The following is a 14,331-nucleotide window of genomic DNA, read 5'->3' as shown; positions in this document are numbered from 1 at the left end:
TCATGTTCAATTAACCCATTATCACAAGATGTGCTAACTTTTATCCTGAGATTCAAACACCCCTTATATCTTTGTTATGCAGGTTCAGATACACTGGCAGGAATGCTGGAAACATTGGCAGTCTGTTGCCTGCTATAGATTTTTAAGAGCATTTTATTGGATCAGGGCACTATTGGGATCATGAAGAGAACAAAACCACAAATTCAAGTGAACAAGGGGAAGGAACAGAGAGCAAGCTCCATCATCATGGTTGCAGCTGACAGTTACCTTTCGAAAGAAAGAAAAAAAGTAACAGATCGAATCCTGTATTTCACTGTATCTAGTGTGTTCATCCAGACAAGCCAGTAGCGCAACAGATTCTCAATGAGAAATCCAAACCCAGGATGAGGCATGAAGGACTGACTCAAAGCAATCCCCTTATCCAATTACTATTGAAAACCTTTCCTACACCATCATGTGTAAAACGTCATTGTTTGTAGTGCTGGTGTCCATTTATTTCTCATATTGAGAATGTGTTCCACTGGTAAAATGCTCTGCAGGGTGCTCAAACTTATATACTAATAAGGAAGCAAATGATAAAAAGAAGCATGGTCGATTCACAAATGCACTAAAACAATCTTACTTGCAATCTTTGTACGAATTAGAGCATCTCCCTCAAGACAGACAGACAAAAATGCATTCCTGAAGCCTGAACGGGACAGCAATCAGTATTTTCACTTCTTGAACATGATCAAAAGGAAATTTAACAAACTCGTAAAGGCTGCTGATCTCTGGTCTGGGTGTGGGTGTGCAGGGACCAGGGGGACTCAATTGTTCTGTAACAAATATTCACAACGGCATGACACTGTACTAGGCAATTTGCAAAATATGGATGTAGTAGTATTTGTTTGGCAAAGAGTATAGCTCATTAAAAATGTACAAGTATGTCACAACTAATGGACAAGTAATTCCACATCCACAACCGAAATATTTGATATGTTTTCTGAGATGCATGCAAACACCCATAGCAGTCAGGATGAACATTTCTAAAGTTCTATCACAATCAGATTCAGTGAGGAAACACTCTATGCTGCATCTGATAAAGGGAGATGTGAATCATCGACAACGGCAATGTTATCACCCCTTCAACCAAACCTGCACATGCATAGTAACCTAAAAAAAATGCAGAACAGAAGGAATAAACAACAGGAAGAACAGCAGCAACTTTGAGTATAAATGCAGCGGGGTAAGATTTATTTGCATTCCACGATAAAAGAAGACCATCACCAGATAAAGCAAAACATTAAGTCTTGTGTTTGGACTGCTTCCCTCGACTAATATTAGCTAATTTTTGCTTCTGGCACACACCATAACAAAATAATGCCGCAATGAGAATAGTAATAACGGCAAAAGTTCAAAACTTCTTTCTCTTCTGGTTTTGAGACTCGCCCAGATTCTTACAACATCCATCAAAAGTTCAAAACCTCTTTCTCTTCTTGTTTTGAGACTCACCCCCCTTGTTAAAGCTTCTGAAATCATTAGTGGTCTCAGCAGTGTTTTGCTTCTTCAGCCCTTTACGACCACCATGCCCAAACTTGGAATCCCTTGTCCTCCTGTTCTTTCCTTCTTTACCTCGCTTAGCAAGACCACCAGACCTGTCACCAGGAGAAACACCAGGCCTCTTTTTCTTTGATTGTTTAAATCCTTCTTCTCCTTCAAAATTAAGGTCTGGCACATCATCATTTCCCTTGGTGAATCCGCCTTGTTGCCTCTGCTTCCTCCACTTCTTGACTGACTCAATCTGCTCCTTCTTCTGCTTAGCCCTCTCCTTCTTCTTCTCAGCCTGAACCTCCTTTGCTTTCTTCCTGGACTCTCTAGCCTTCCTCCGCTCCTCAGCCTCCTCGATCCTCTTCTTCTCCGACAACAACCTCCCCTTGATCTTGTGCATGTGCGCATCAGTCTTCACCATCTCAGCATAGTAATCTGTTGGTCTAAGGAACCGGACCTTCATCGACTGCAGCTTCTCAAAGGCCTGCCTTGTGCCATCCAAAGCTTGGGTGTAAAATGCAAGTTCGCGAGCAAGATCATCGTTGACATCAACTTTCTCCCCCTGATCATGCTCAATAGTGAGCTTGTGCATCCAGTCCACATTCTTGGGCCAGGCTATGTCTTCAAGTTTTTCAAGAACAGCCTCCTTGTTGTATATAGCTTTGTCTGAAGGCTTAGCCTGAGCTTCTTCACCTGAATCATCTTCTGAGTCCGATTCTTCAACATCAGAATCAACATCATCCATGATTTCTTCATCATGGGCCAAGGCCTCTTCATTTGCAAGGGCCACCATTTTTACTATTACCAAAGAAAATGAGCTAATATTAATTAACAGAACCAAAATAACGGTGATACAAAAAAAAATATAGTATGAAAGGCAGAGGTGAAGCTAAATTTCCACAAAGCCCCCATCTTAGTTTGAACTGCCTGAAACTAAAACAAAATGCTACACACGGCAAGCATAACAAAAGTACAGAACAAATACCTAAATTCATATGGGACTTGAACCACACAGTTGAATACAGCTAAACTGGAAGAACATAGGGGTCAAGGTATCACAGGATAAATAAACTAAAAGGCAACTAAAGAATACAAATAACTAGTCAACTCCCACCTACGACATGGTCCTCAGAAGTATGACACATAGTTGTGTACAGGTTATGCATTTGTGCTCTAGTTCAAATTCTTCAGGTATAACCCAACAAATTACATATGGATCTCCAGCAAGTTCGACATGATGCAAATTAACAAAGCAGTATAAATAATGCAGCACCACAAATCTACATAAGAAAGCTTTGACACGATATGCAAAAAGATGGAATTGAACTTTGTCTAACTGTGGACTTTTATTCCAGCACCATAGAGATACCCTGATGCCTTTACACAATCTACTTAGGAGGACGCAGTGGCTACATCTGCAGAACTCGGATAAAACAACGCAACAACCGGAGGAAATCAGTTAACACGACCAAACTGCTGGGGCTAAAATGTCTGCTGCAGAGATAATATGCATGCACCTAGCCACACTTTGGTGGATTACAGATGCAACACATCCAGGAGAGCATTAGTAAATGGGCATGGACGTACACATGTATACCCGATAATTTTTGCAAAATGTTAGAAGTTCGTAGGCATCAAAGAGCCAAATAGATAGCTTGAGGTTAGAGTTTGGGAACACGGTTTCGCACAGCATGCAGGGAAGAGAAGGGTGGGAATACCTGGTGGGCGCTCTTCGCCGGCGAGAAGGTCGGCACCTGGCGTAGGGCGGCGGTGGCGGCGGCGGTAGCCCACCCAGTCGTCGCAGACAGAGCGCGCGTACGGCGGCAAAAAAAAAGGAGAGGCGGAGGCTGATGGCAACTAGGGTTACTTCACAGTTGTAGTTGGGCCTTTAATGGGCTTCTCCTTCCAAGCTGAGACGCGTATTGCGCAGCGGGTTCGGTTGTGAACGGGGCCCGAAAATCATCCCATAATACTCGACATTCCAGGCGGGATTAGGATTTTTTGTTTTTTTGAGGATGGGCGGACCGACATGGGTGTACACATGATAAAAAATCGTAAGTTAGTGGCCATAATACATGTATACATTATACACTTTGTGATTACATCAGATCCGAATACAAATAACCAAAATAGCTCAAGCTGGGTTCGGGTTCTCAGTTTTGCACAGCAGCAAAAGAAGAGAAGGGGCGGGCATACCTGATGTGGTGGGTTCACGTCGCCTGGAAAGGGCAGCTGGAGGTATGACGGCGGCCGTCGCCGTAGTTGCTGTGCACTCGCCCCCACGAGGTGAACCGGGGGAACTGAACGAAAGCAGGAGAGCAGCTCCATTCTTCCCGGCTGTTTGCAGCTTGCTTCTTCTCGCGCTAGTGGGCCGGTTTCTCTCTCTCTCTTTGCCTGCAGGTCCACGCGCATAACTAGGCTCGTTTATTAGAGAAAGGGTAATGCTCTCGACTGAGCGTCCTTATGGCTGAATAGGTGGACCCACCTGCCCCCGCGCCTTGCACCACGCGCCGCTTACACCTTGCACTGCGCTCCGCCTATAGATGGCAACGGGTACAGATTACCCGCGTGCCCACAGGTAAAAACCCGGTATGGTGAGGGTACGGGTGCAACTTGTGCCCGCGGGTGTGGGCGCTTGTTTGTAGTTGAACCCAATGGCTAAAAATTCGTGGGCATAGAAAACTTGTACCCGTGCCCGCTTCACCCGCAAACCCGCTACAACCTCGTGACATGTAGGTCCCCTCTTACTATATATAAAGGAAGCAACTTAGCTTTATGATTTCCTCCCTCGTATCTATTTATATATAAGAGAACCATTTTTATGTTGGTATAATGCTAGGTAGTTCTGATTTCCAAACTTAAATTACTTTCTATAATCTATGCATGTATTATTGTTCTGGGGGTTTGTGGGTGTACCCATGGGTGACGGGTGTGGGTGTAGACGTCTACCCGTGGCGGGTTGCGGGCGCGGGTGTGGGTTTGTTATTCAACCCGCGAGTGTGGGTCTGTCTTATGCCTACGGGTAATGTGCTCGTTGCCATCGGAGCTCCGCCACACCTCGCGCCTCCCACCTGGACTCGCGCTGCACACAGCCGAGGTTCATGGACCATGGGCGACGTCCGCGCCGGCGTCGAGCTCCACATCAACGAGCCTTCATTGGGCGGCAGCAAGTAGATGAGCACAAGTTAGAACCGTATGTTTTATGTGTTTCAGATATATGTTGCATATGTTTTATTTAGATGTTGCAAAAGTAGATCAGGTGTTGCATATATTGCAATGTCTATACACATGTTGCAAGTGTATGTTTTAAATATTTCAACTGTTTTCAAATGTATGTTGCAAGTAGTTTATCTGGATGCTGCATATGTTGCACTGGCTATACACGTACGCTGCAAGTGTATGTTTTCAAATGTTTTAGCTATTTTAAACGTATGTTGCAAGTGTTTTATCTAGATTGCATATGTTGCAGTGGGCATAAACGTATGTTGCAAGTGTATGTTTCTAATGTTTCAGCTGTTTTAAATGTATGTTGCAAGTGTTTTATATGGATGTTGCATATGTTGCAGTGGCCATACACATATGTTGCAATAGTATGTTCTAAATATTTTATTTGTTTTTAGACGTATGTTGCAGCAAATGCTTCATGTTGTAAGTGTTCCATGAGCAGGCGTGGGAAGTGGGTGCAGACAAAGGTGGTCCCAATGTGCGCAGGAAGCGAAGCGAACGCGGCAGTAGACGCATGCCTACCGTAGCAACAGGCGGGGTCGGGCCGACGGGCGCGGCAACAGTAGTAGCGCATGGCCAGGTGGCATGAGCTGCATGCAACCATGCATACGAGTGGTCAAGCGAGAGAGCCCTGCAGCCTATGGACATGCGAAATAACAACAGGAATCGAGGGGGGCTAGCGACCGCCGAACTGATTGATGGGACAAAAGGGCGGGCAGCAGGCGCGGGCGTCCTCTTAGGGTAACTTTCCTTTGGTCTTTTTTAAATCAGTGTTCTAGTTCATTTTGATAAATATTTTTATTTCACATAAATCTCTTCTCTGTCTAATATTAAAGAGCGAAGCGTTTCTTCCAACCCACTTTCTTGTCTCACTTTTTTACTTGTCAAACTGCCCTCGCACCCACCATATCCCGTATGTGATTCGGATTCATAAGTCATGCTCATATAAGTCAAAGCAACCCGCTTCCAGCAATGATACGGAGCCCAATTCCAATATGTATCTGTATTCTTACAAGTTAGAACAACCGGTGTCCAACAATGGTACAGAGTTCATTACAAGACATATTAAGTGTTGTGTAACGCACATGCACACTTGCTAGTATATCATAAGTGATGAGTACATATGTCCCAGTTACCCTCAACGACCAAGAAGCAAGGGCATAGCTGCTAGGAAGCAAGGGTGTAGGCGTGTAGCTGCCCTAAAGTCCCTGTATGACTACGCTCAATCAGAAGGTGACTTCAAGGCAATACTAATACTTGAGAAAACACACACACACACCCAACCTCTGTTGGTCCCTCAATTTGAGAGTTCTAAGTGCATCCGTATTTACGCCAGGATCACGCACAAATCACAAGAATGATACGCAGACATATAATAAAATGTTCCGAGCTTTTATTGATATCTAGAAATAAGGTCTTACAACAGTGGCCCAAGGGGCATGGTCATAAGCTACATATCTAGCGGGTGACTACGACTGTGAAACGGCATTATTGGTGGTCTCTAGAGCGGGATTATTATACAACGAAGCAGTGTCCTATTCCACAGGCAACTTTAGCGTGGCCAAAACCCTAGCCTCAATGTCATACTCCTACGAACGTATCTCCTTGCGGGAATCCTAATCTTCGTGGTATATTTCCTTGTCAAAGTCATAGTCTTCTTCCGTGCTGAGATCTATGTGTCAACAACGGGTGAGTACATACGTACTTAGCAAGCCCTAACCATAGGGTGGACATAGAGGTGTAGTGGTGATTATAATTAAGGGGTGGTGTAGGGTCGAGATGGCTGACTTGAGGTAGGGTGAGTAGTCATTTCTAAAATTAATCGCGTCGGTGAAAGGTCCTAATATGGCTAGAGGGGGGTGAATAGCCTATTTAAAAATCTACAAATCAACTAGAGCAATTTGATTAGTATGACAAATAGCGAAATGCAAACTTGCTCTAGCTCTACAAAGGTTGCAAGCCACCTATCCAATAATTCTAGTTGCAATAATTACTAGGCACACAACTTGCAATGTTACTACTCACTAAGAGCTCTCAATCTTGCTACTCTAAAGAGCTCCACTAGATGAACTTAAAATAACAAAGCAAGCTCTCAATTCTAATTACACTAAAGAGCTTGCCACAACTAGTTTGCAATAATATAAATGAGTGAGTAGGGTGATTATACCGCCATGTAGAGAAGTAAACCAATCACAAGATGAATACTAAATCAATCACCGGGAGAATATCAAAGGGCAAGAGACAACCAATTTTTCTCCCGAGGTTCACGTGCTTGCCGGCGCGCTAGTCCCCGTTGTGTCGACCAACACTTGGTGGTTCGGCGACTAAGAGGTGTTGCACGAACCTCATCCACACAATTGGACACCGTAAGAACCTACCCACAAGTGAGGTAACTCAATGACACGAGCAATCCACTAGAGTTACCTTTTGGCTCTCCGCCGGGGAAGGCACAAGACCCCTCACAATCACCACGATTGGAGCTAGAGACAATCACCAACCTCCGCTCAACGATCCTCACTACTCCAAGCCGTCTAGGTGGCGGCAACCACCAAGAGTAACAAGTGAATCCCGCAGCAAAACATGAATACTAAGTGCCACTAGATGCAATCACTCAAGCAATGCGCTTGGATTCTCTCCCAATCTCACAATGATGATGAAACAATGATGGAGATGAGTGGGAGGGCTTTGGCTAAGCTCACAAGGTTGCTATGTCAATGCAAATGGCCAAGAGAGTGAGCTTGACCCAGCCATGGGGCTTAAATAGAAGCCCCCACAAAATAGAGCTGTTGTACCCCTTCACTGGGCATAACACGGGGTGACCGGACGCTTCGGTTAGTTCGACCGAACGTAGGACCCCAGCATCTGGTCGCCCAATGCTTGCCATGTGTCATCGGCTTCAAACGCCGATCGCCCAATCTCAACGGTCAAGTGATGACCAGACGCGTCAGTTAGAAAGTGACCGGACATAGGACCCCAGCGTCCGGTCGTTACCAGTAAGGTTCCAAACGTGAAATTTCACGACTGGACGCGTCCGGTCATGCTCGACCGGACTCACCCAGTGTCTGGTCACTCAACGTTTCCTCTATGCACCTCATGTCAGCGTACGTCAGCACTGACTAGACTTAGACCATGAGCGTCCGGTCAGTTTACACGCCAGTGTCCGGTCACAAGACCGAGACCGTGTGCTTACTGCTGTCACTGACCAGACTCTTAACCCAGCGTCTAGTCACTACACCACCAGCGTCCGGTCACTCTGTGAACCCTTGTCTTTTCTGTATAGGGCATCGGTGGCACCGTCAGATTGTCCGCACTCTATGGGCGGACACTCCACTGGTGAAGTTTCCAACCCTTGCTCAAATGTGCCAACCACCAAGTGTATCACCTTGTGCACATGTGTTAGCATATTTTCACAAATACTTTCAAGGGTGTTAGCACTCCACTAGATCCTAAATGCATATGCAATGAGTTAGAGCATCTAGTGGCACTTTGATAACCGCATTTCAATACGAGTTTCACCCCTCTTAATAGAATGACTATCTAACCTAAATATGATCACACTCGCTAAGTGTCTTGATCACGAAAATAAAATGGCTCCTACTATTTATACCTTTGCCTTGAGCCTTTTGTTTTTCTCTTTCTTCTTTTCCAAGTTCAAGCATTTGATCATCACCATGCCATCACCATCGTCATAATCTTCGCCATTGCTTCATCACTTGGAGTAGTGCTACCTATCTCATAATTACTTTGATAAACTAGGTTAGCACTTAGGGTTTCATCAATTAACCAAAACCAAACTAGAGCTTTCAGTCGGCTAACCGAAACAAATACAGAATTAAAATTATCGGTCTAGCCAAGATTACACCCCTCTATCTAAGTTCACAATCACCTTATAAAGATCCTAATTAGGCAACAAAGGTATTGGGCTAGCTAGAGCTCACCTAACCAATCTATCTTGCAAGGTTACACAAACCTATGCAACTAGTACTTCACACAACCGAGGGAGCTCCTACATAATCTAGTAAGCAAAAGCACAAAGCCACCTAAGCTCACTAGCAATGCTCAATAACAAGGCTACACAAGTCAAATTAGAGAGTGCAAATTACTTAGCTACACAAACTAAGCAATGTGACTAACAAGGTTACTCAAACCAATTAGTCATGCAAGGGATCTACTTTTATGCTACACAAGCAAGAATATAACTAGCAAGCTACACAAGCTAACTAATTACAAGAGCAACTATACAAGAACAATGTATATGAATGTAAATACAAGCTCGTGTGAAGGGGATGCAAACCAACAGAAAGATAAGGATGACACAGTGATTTTATCCCAAGGTTCACGTGCTTGCCAACACGCTAGTCCCCGTTGTGTCGACCGCTCACTTGGTGGTTCAGCGGCTAATTAGCATCACCCGCCAAGCCCACACATCGGACACCACAAGAACCTACCCCGAAAGTGAGGGTAGCTCAATAACACGCTCAACTAGAGTTGCTCTTCACGGTTCCCGGGGGGTGAGCACAATCCCCATCACAAATCCTCCTTCAAAGCACCGCACAATCTTCTCGCATGCTTCAATGGAGTCATAAGCCACCAAGCCATCTAGGAGGTGGCAACCTCCAAGAGTAATAAGCACCATTGGCTTGTAACTCGATCACCTAGTGCCACTCGATACAACCTCATGATGCAATCACACTAGAATCGCACTCACACTCAATCGGATGATCACTATCAAGCGTATGTGAGTTAGAGGGCTTTCAAGCACCACCACATAAGCCACCAAGGCTCTAGTGTGCTCAGCAATCGGCCAAAGGCCGGCCAGCACTTCTATTTATAGCCCTAAGGGCGAAACTAGTCGTTACCCCTTCACTAGGCATTTTTCAGGCTAACCGAACGCGCCGATCGTGCTACGCCGTCCACGTGTTGCTCTACGTTCAACCAGAGCCGCCCGGTCTCAACTTCATGTGCCAATAGTTAAGTGAAGACCAGATGCACCAGAGGCTGACTGGACACACCCACACTGCATTAGGTCCCATGCACATGCTCGCCACCGAACTGATGACCGGACGCGCCGCTGCCAGCGGTCGATCATTTCTAGAGAGCTCTCGAGGAGGCAAAAACATGACCGGATGCATCAGATTAGCCATGACTAGACTCAGTGCCTGCGTCCGGTCCTTTTCCGCCTGCCATGCGTCACTGCCGCTCCTCGCACCAAGATGTCAGCGTACGTCAGCACCGATTGGACGCAGCCTTAGCGTGTCAGGTCACCTCTTTGCGCCAGCGTCCGGTCATAAGACCAAGACCACGTCCTCTCTGGAACTCATGACTGGATGCGTAGGTCAAAGCGGGGCATGCGTCCGGTCACCTCCAGTGACCTATTTTTGCCTCCATTTCTTCGCCGAGTTGATTCACTTCAACTCCAAGTTCTTTCTCCATTGCAAATGTGCCAACACCACCGAGTGTACACCACCATGTGTATGTGTGTTAGCTTTTCACAAACATTTTTAAGGAGTTAGCCACTCAACTTGCCATGCCACTCGATCCTAGCAATGATGCAAAGTTAGATCACTCGAGTGGCACTAGATGACCGATATGCAAACAAGTTTGCCCCTCTTGATAGTACGGCCATCTATCCTAAACCCGGTCATAAACTTCTCTACTCACCTATGATCGGTGAAATGAAATGTCTTATAGGTTATACCTTTGCCTTGCGCATTCCATTCCATCTCCTCCAATATTGATGCAACACATACACCAACCTTGATCAACAAAATGGTATGATCCACTTCATATCATCACGTGACCTTGTTGGTTCATCGATCTTGACCTCACTTGCTTTTCACCGTTGCCTTCGTCCATCAGCGCCAAGTCTTGTTTAAGCTTCACCGCCATGCGGTCCATTGCTCTAAAGCCTCCAACTTGCCCTTCACACTTGCAACAGGTCCATCAAGCCAAGTCTTGTCTTGATCTTTTCCACCTTAGTCACATGACTCAATGTCATGTCCCATATGGAATGAGCTCTTTCATCACATGTGTGAGCCTTGCAACAAATCCAGGTCATCTTCACCATCATGACATGAGTTGCTTACACAAGTGTACCTATGGACTAATCACATGTGTATCTCACATTTAAACACATTAGTCCACCTAGGTTGTCACTCAATTACCAAAACCAAATAAGGACCTTTCAATCTTCCCCTTTTTGGTAATTGATGAAAACTCGACAAAGATATGAAAATTAAGCTCATTTCAAGCTAGCACTTCACGCAAGTGTAAATTGGTAACTTGATTAGGATTTTATACTACTTATCTAACATTTAAGCTCTATGTCAAGATTTGGATAGGCACCATAAAACCTGACTTGGTAGTGATAACTCCCCCTACATGTGTGCTCAAATGGTTTGGTTTCAAGTTTGCACGCATGCATAAATATGAAATTTGTGGGAGTGTTACCACTACTAAGTGATACTAAAGTGTATAGAATAACCTTTGAAGCGTGATACCAATCGGAGTTGTACTTTTAACACCATCCTTAGCCTCATGAGTAGCTAGACAACAAAAAACACTAGAAACCCTATGAGATCAACATTATAAGCAAGGTTCTAGTTTTTGCTTGAAAAACACAAGTCTAGCTACCATCCTATGCATGCTAGTTATCAAATCATCAATCAAGTTCTATAACTATCATACAACACACAAGCATGCATATCAAATTTAAAAACTTATGCAATGCAAGCAAGCACATGAATATGCACATATCAAATGCAACCAATCAAAGTTCATGAGCTTGCTTCCCCTATTTGTGTGCTTCTCTTGTTCAAGAATTTTGATCCTTCTTTATTATTCAATGTTACTCCCTCTTTGTCCATATCCATGTCTAACTTCTACTTGTTTGTCTTAATTTCTCCCAAATCTTTCATATCTTTGTACAATCTCTCCCCCTTTGTCATCAATTTCCATAAAATGTGTGCTTCCCATTGATGCAATGTCTTGCAGTGGGGTAGATGGTTGACATTTGAATCTTTATTTTTGATGGACACCACTTGTATAGCTCTTTAGACACCATGTGTAGGATCTTGTGACATTGATACCAATTGTAGTGGGACTCCTCCCTCTATGTCCAAGCATGGGTCATTCACTTGATAATCTTGAACTCTTCTAGATGAGGAAAACATTCTTCATTTGATGATCACTTAAAGTTGAGGATCACTTGTGGAACCACCTTTTTGTATGGTTGATACCATGTGTAGAGATGTGATACCACTTGTATGATTTATTTATCAATAAAAACCATTTCTTGAACATTTACTATCTCCATGAGTACCACTAGTAGGATATCACTTGTAAGTTGATCTAGACACCACTTGTGAATTTTTTATGAAATACTTGAGTCTAGATACCACTTGAAACAAACAAACTAGATATCCATTTGCATTGTTGTCCTGTGCTTGTACTCTTGTTACTTATCATGAGCTTCTAAGTTAACTTGAACTAAATTGATTTGCCTAAGCTTCCAAGTCTGGTTTGAACCAACGACAAGCTTCTTCACACCTCTTACAAGGGTTATCTTGCCAATGTTATACTTGTCACTTGTTAGCAATCCAAATTAAATCTAGTACTTGGGTTCACTAGCTCATGAACAAACTCATACACTACCACTAGGTTCAACTAATCATTCAAGCAATAGTAGTAGGCTATGAATTTTAAATTTTCATTTGTTATGCATGATCCTATGAAGTATGAACTATATGCACTATCCGCATACTAGTAAGGGATGAAATGATCATGCACATTACAATGATACCTTTGCTTATGTTGGAGTAGAGGATAGTCACATAGATTCTAATTTATTACTCCAATAGCAATGTGAAGTCCAATTTATAAGCTTGGTGAAGACCAATCATCAATAATGAAATCCATTCTTCACCCATATAAAAATAAAACCATTTATGATCAAATGCACTATCTTATTGTGATTTGCTTGCTTCATCTTTTGATCAATGCTTGCATGAGAGCACTTCTTGTGAGAATACCACTTGAATTGCCATGACTAACTCTCATTTGGGTGTTGCTTGCTTTTCTTGATCAACCATTTTGATTGCTTCAACTAAGCATCTCAAATATCCTTCAGATCACCACTTCCATATTAGCCTTCTAAGTACCACACTTGGTTTACCTACACATAGGTGGCAAGCCCTACACTAGGGAGAAGTGACCTCTCTCCAAAGAATCATTCTTGATACTCACTTGAAATGACTTGATTGATTGATCCAAATGATAGACTTAACTTGATGAGTAACCTTAATTTCTTCTTTAAGTCCTTTTATTTCTACTTGTTTCAATCCTTTTCTTTCTACCAAATGATCTTCAACAAGCACTAGAACTTAAACTTCATCTTCATCTTGAGCTTGGTCTTGATCTTCATTTCTGAGTAACAAGTATGTGCCAAGTACACTCCATAATCAAATGGCCTTGTTCTCACTGCTTGTCCTGCTTCTAGATCCATTCAAAACCAAACTTAGGTGCCTCAAACACTTATAAACATGATTCTAACTTGAGGACCTTTTGTAGGGTCAAGATGGTGGACTAGAGGGGGGTGAATAGTCCTTTCTAAAATTAATTGTGTCGGCTAACCAAAATAAGTGTGGAATTATAACTATCGGTCTAGCCAAGACTACACCCCTCTATCTATGTTCTCTAACCCCTTCCAAAGATATTGATTAAGCAACAAAGATGTCAGGCTAGCTAGAGCTCGCCTAACCAGTTCTAGAAGCAAGGTCATACAAACCTATGCCACTAGTACTTTAAGCAACAAGGGAGTTCCTATACAAACTAGTAAGCAAAAGCACACAACTATCTAAGCTTACTAGCAATGGTCAATAACAAGGCAACCAATGCCAAATTAGGGAGCGCAAATACTTAGCTACACAAACTAAGCAATGTGACTAACAAGGTTACACAAACCAAATTAGCCACGCAAGGGAGCTACTTCTATGCTACACAAGCAAGAAGGTAACTAGTAAGCTACACAAGCTAACTAATTACAAGAGCAACTACACAAGCACAATGTATATAAAAGTAATTACAAGCTTGTGTAACAAGGATGCAAACCAATGGGAAGAACAAGGTTGACATGGTGATTTTTCTCCTGAGGTTCACGTGTTTGCCAACACACTAGTCCCCGTTGTGTCGACCGCTCACTTGGTGGTTCGGTGGCTGATTGGCATCACCCGCCAAGCCTGCACGTCGGGCACCGCAAGAACCTACCCCAAAAGTGAGGGTAGCTCAATGACACGCTCAACTAGAGTTGCACTTCATGGCTCTTGCGGGGCGAGCACAATGCCCCTCACAAAGCTCTTCTCTGGAGCACCGCGCAAGATTCTTGCAGGCTTCGACAGAGACCACCACCAAGCTATCTAGGAGGTGGCAACCTCCAATAGTAACAAGCACCACTGGCTTGCAACTCGATCATCTAGTGCCACTCGATGCAACCTCATGATGCAATCGCACTAGAATCGCTCTCTCACACAATCGGATAATCACTATCAAGCATATGTGAGATGGAGGACTCCCAAGCACTCA

General features: G+C 43.7%; 1 protein-coding gene across 1 annotated transcript; it reads right to left on the bottom strand.

Annotated features, from left to right (window-relative positions):
• Nucleotides 1-1,231: 1,231 nt before the first annotated feature.
• LOC136546761 (probable rRNA-processing protein EBP2 homolog) lies at nt 1,232-3,373 on the bottom strand. Its single transcript, XM_066538733.1, has 2 exons — nt 3,246-3,373; nt 1,232-2,325 (listed from the first exon to the last, which is right to left on the bottom strand). Exon 2 carries the CDS (start codon nt 2,318-2,320, stop codon nt 1,457-1,459), a length of 864 nt encoding a protein of 287 aa, XP_066394830.1. The 5' UTR covers nt 2,321-2,325; nt 3,246-3,373; the 3' UTR covers nt 1,232-1,456.
• Nucleotides 3,374-14,331: the final 10,958 nt, after the last annotated feature.

This window comes from Miscanthus floridulus, chromosome 3 (genome assembly GCF_019320115.1).
Source record: "Miscanthus floridulus cultivar M001 chromosome 3, ASM1932011v1, whole genome shotgun sequence".
In the NCBI taxonomy this organism is placed as follows: Eukaryota; Viridiplantae; Streptophyta; class Magnoliopsida; order Poales; family Poaceae; genus Miscanthus; species Miscanthus floridulus.
The sequence above is the reverse complement of the archived record's forward strand: the minus strand, read 5'-3'. Positions and strand labels throughout refer to the sequence as shown.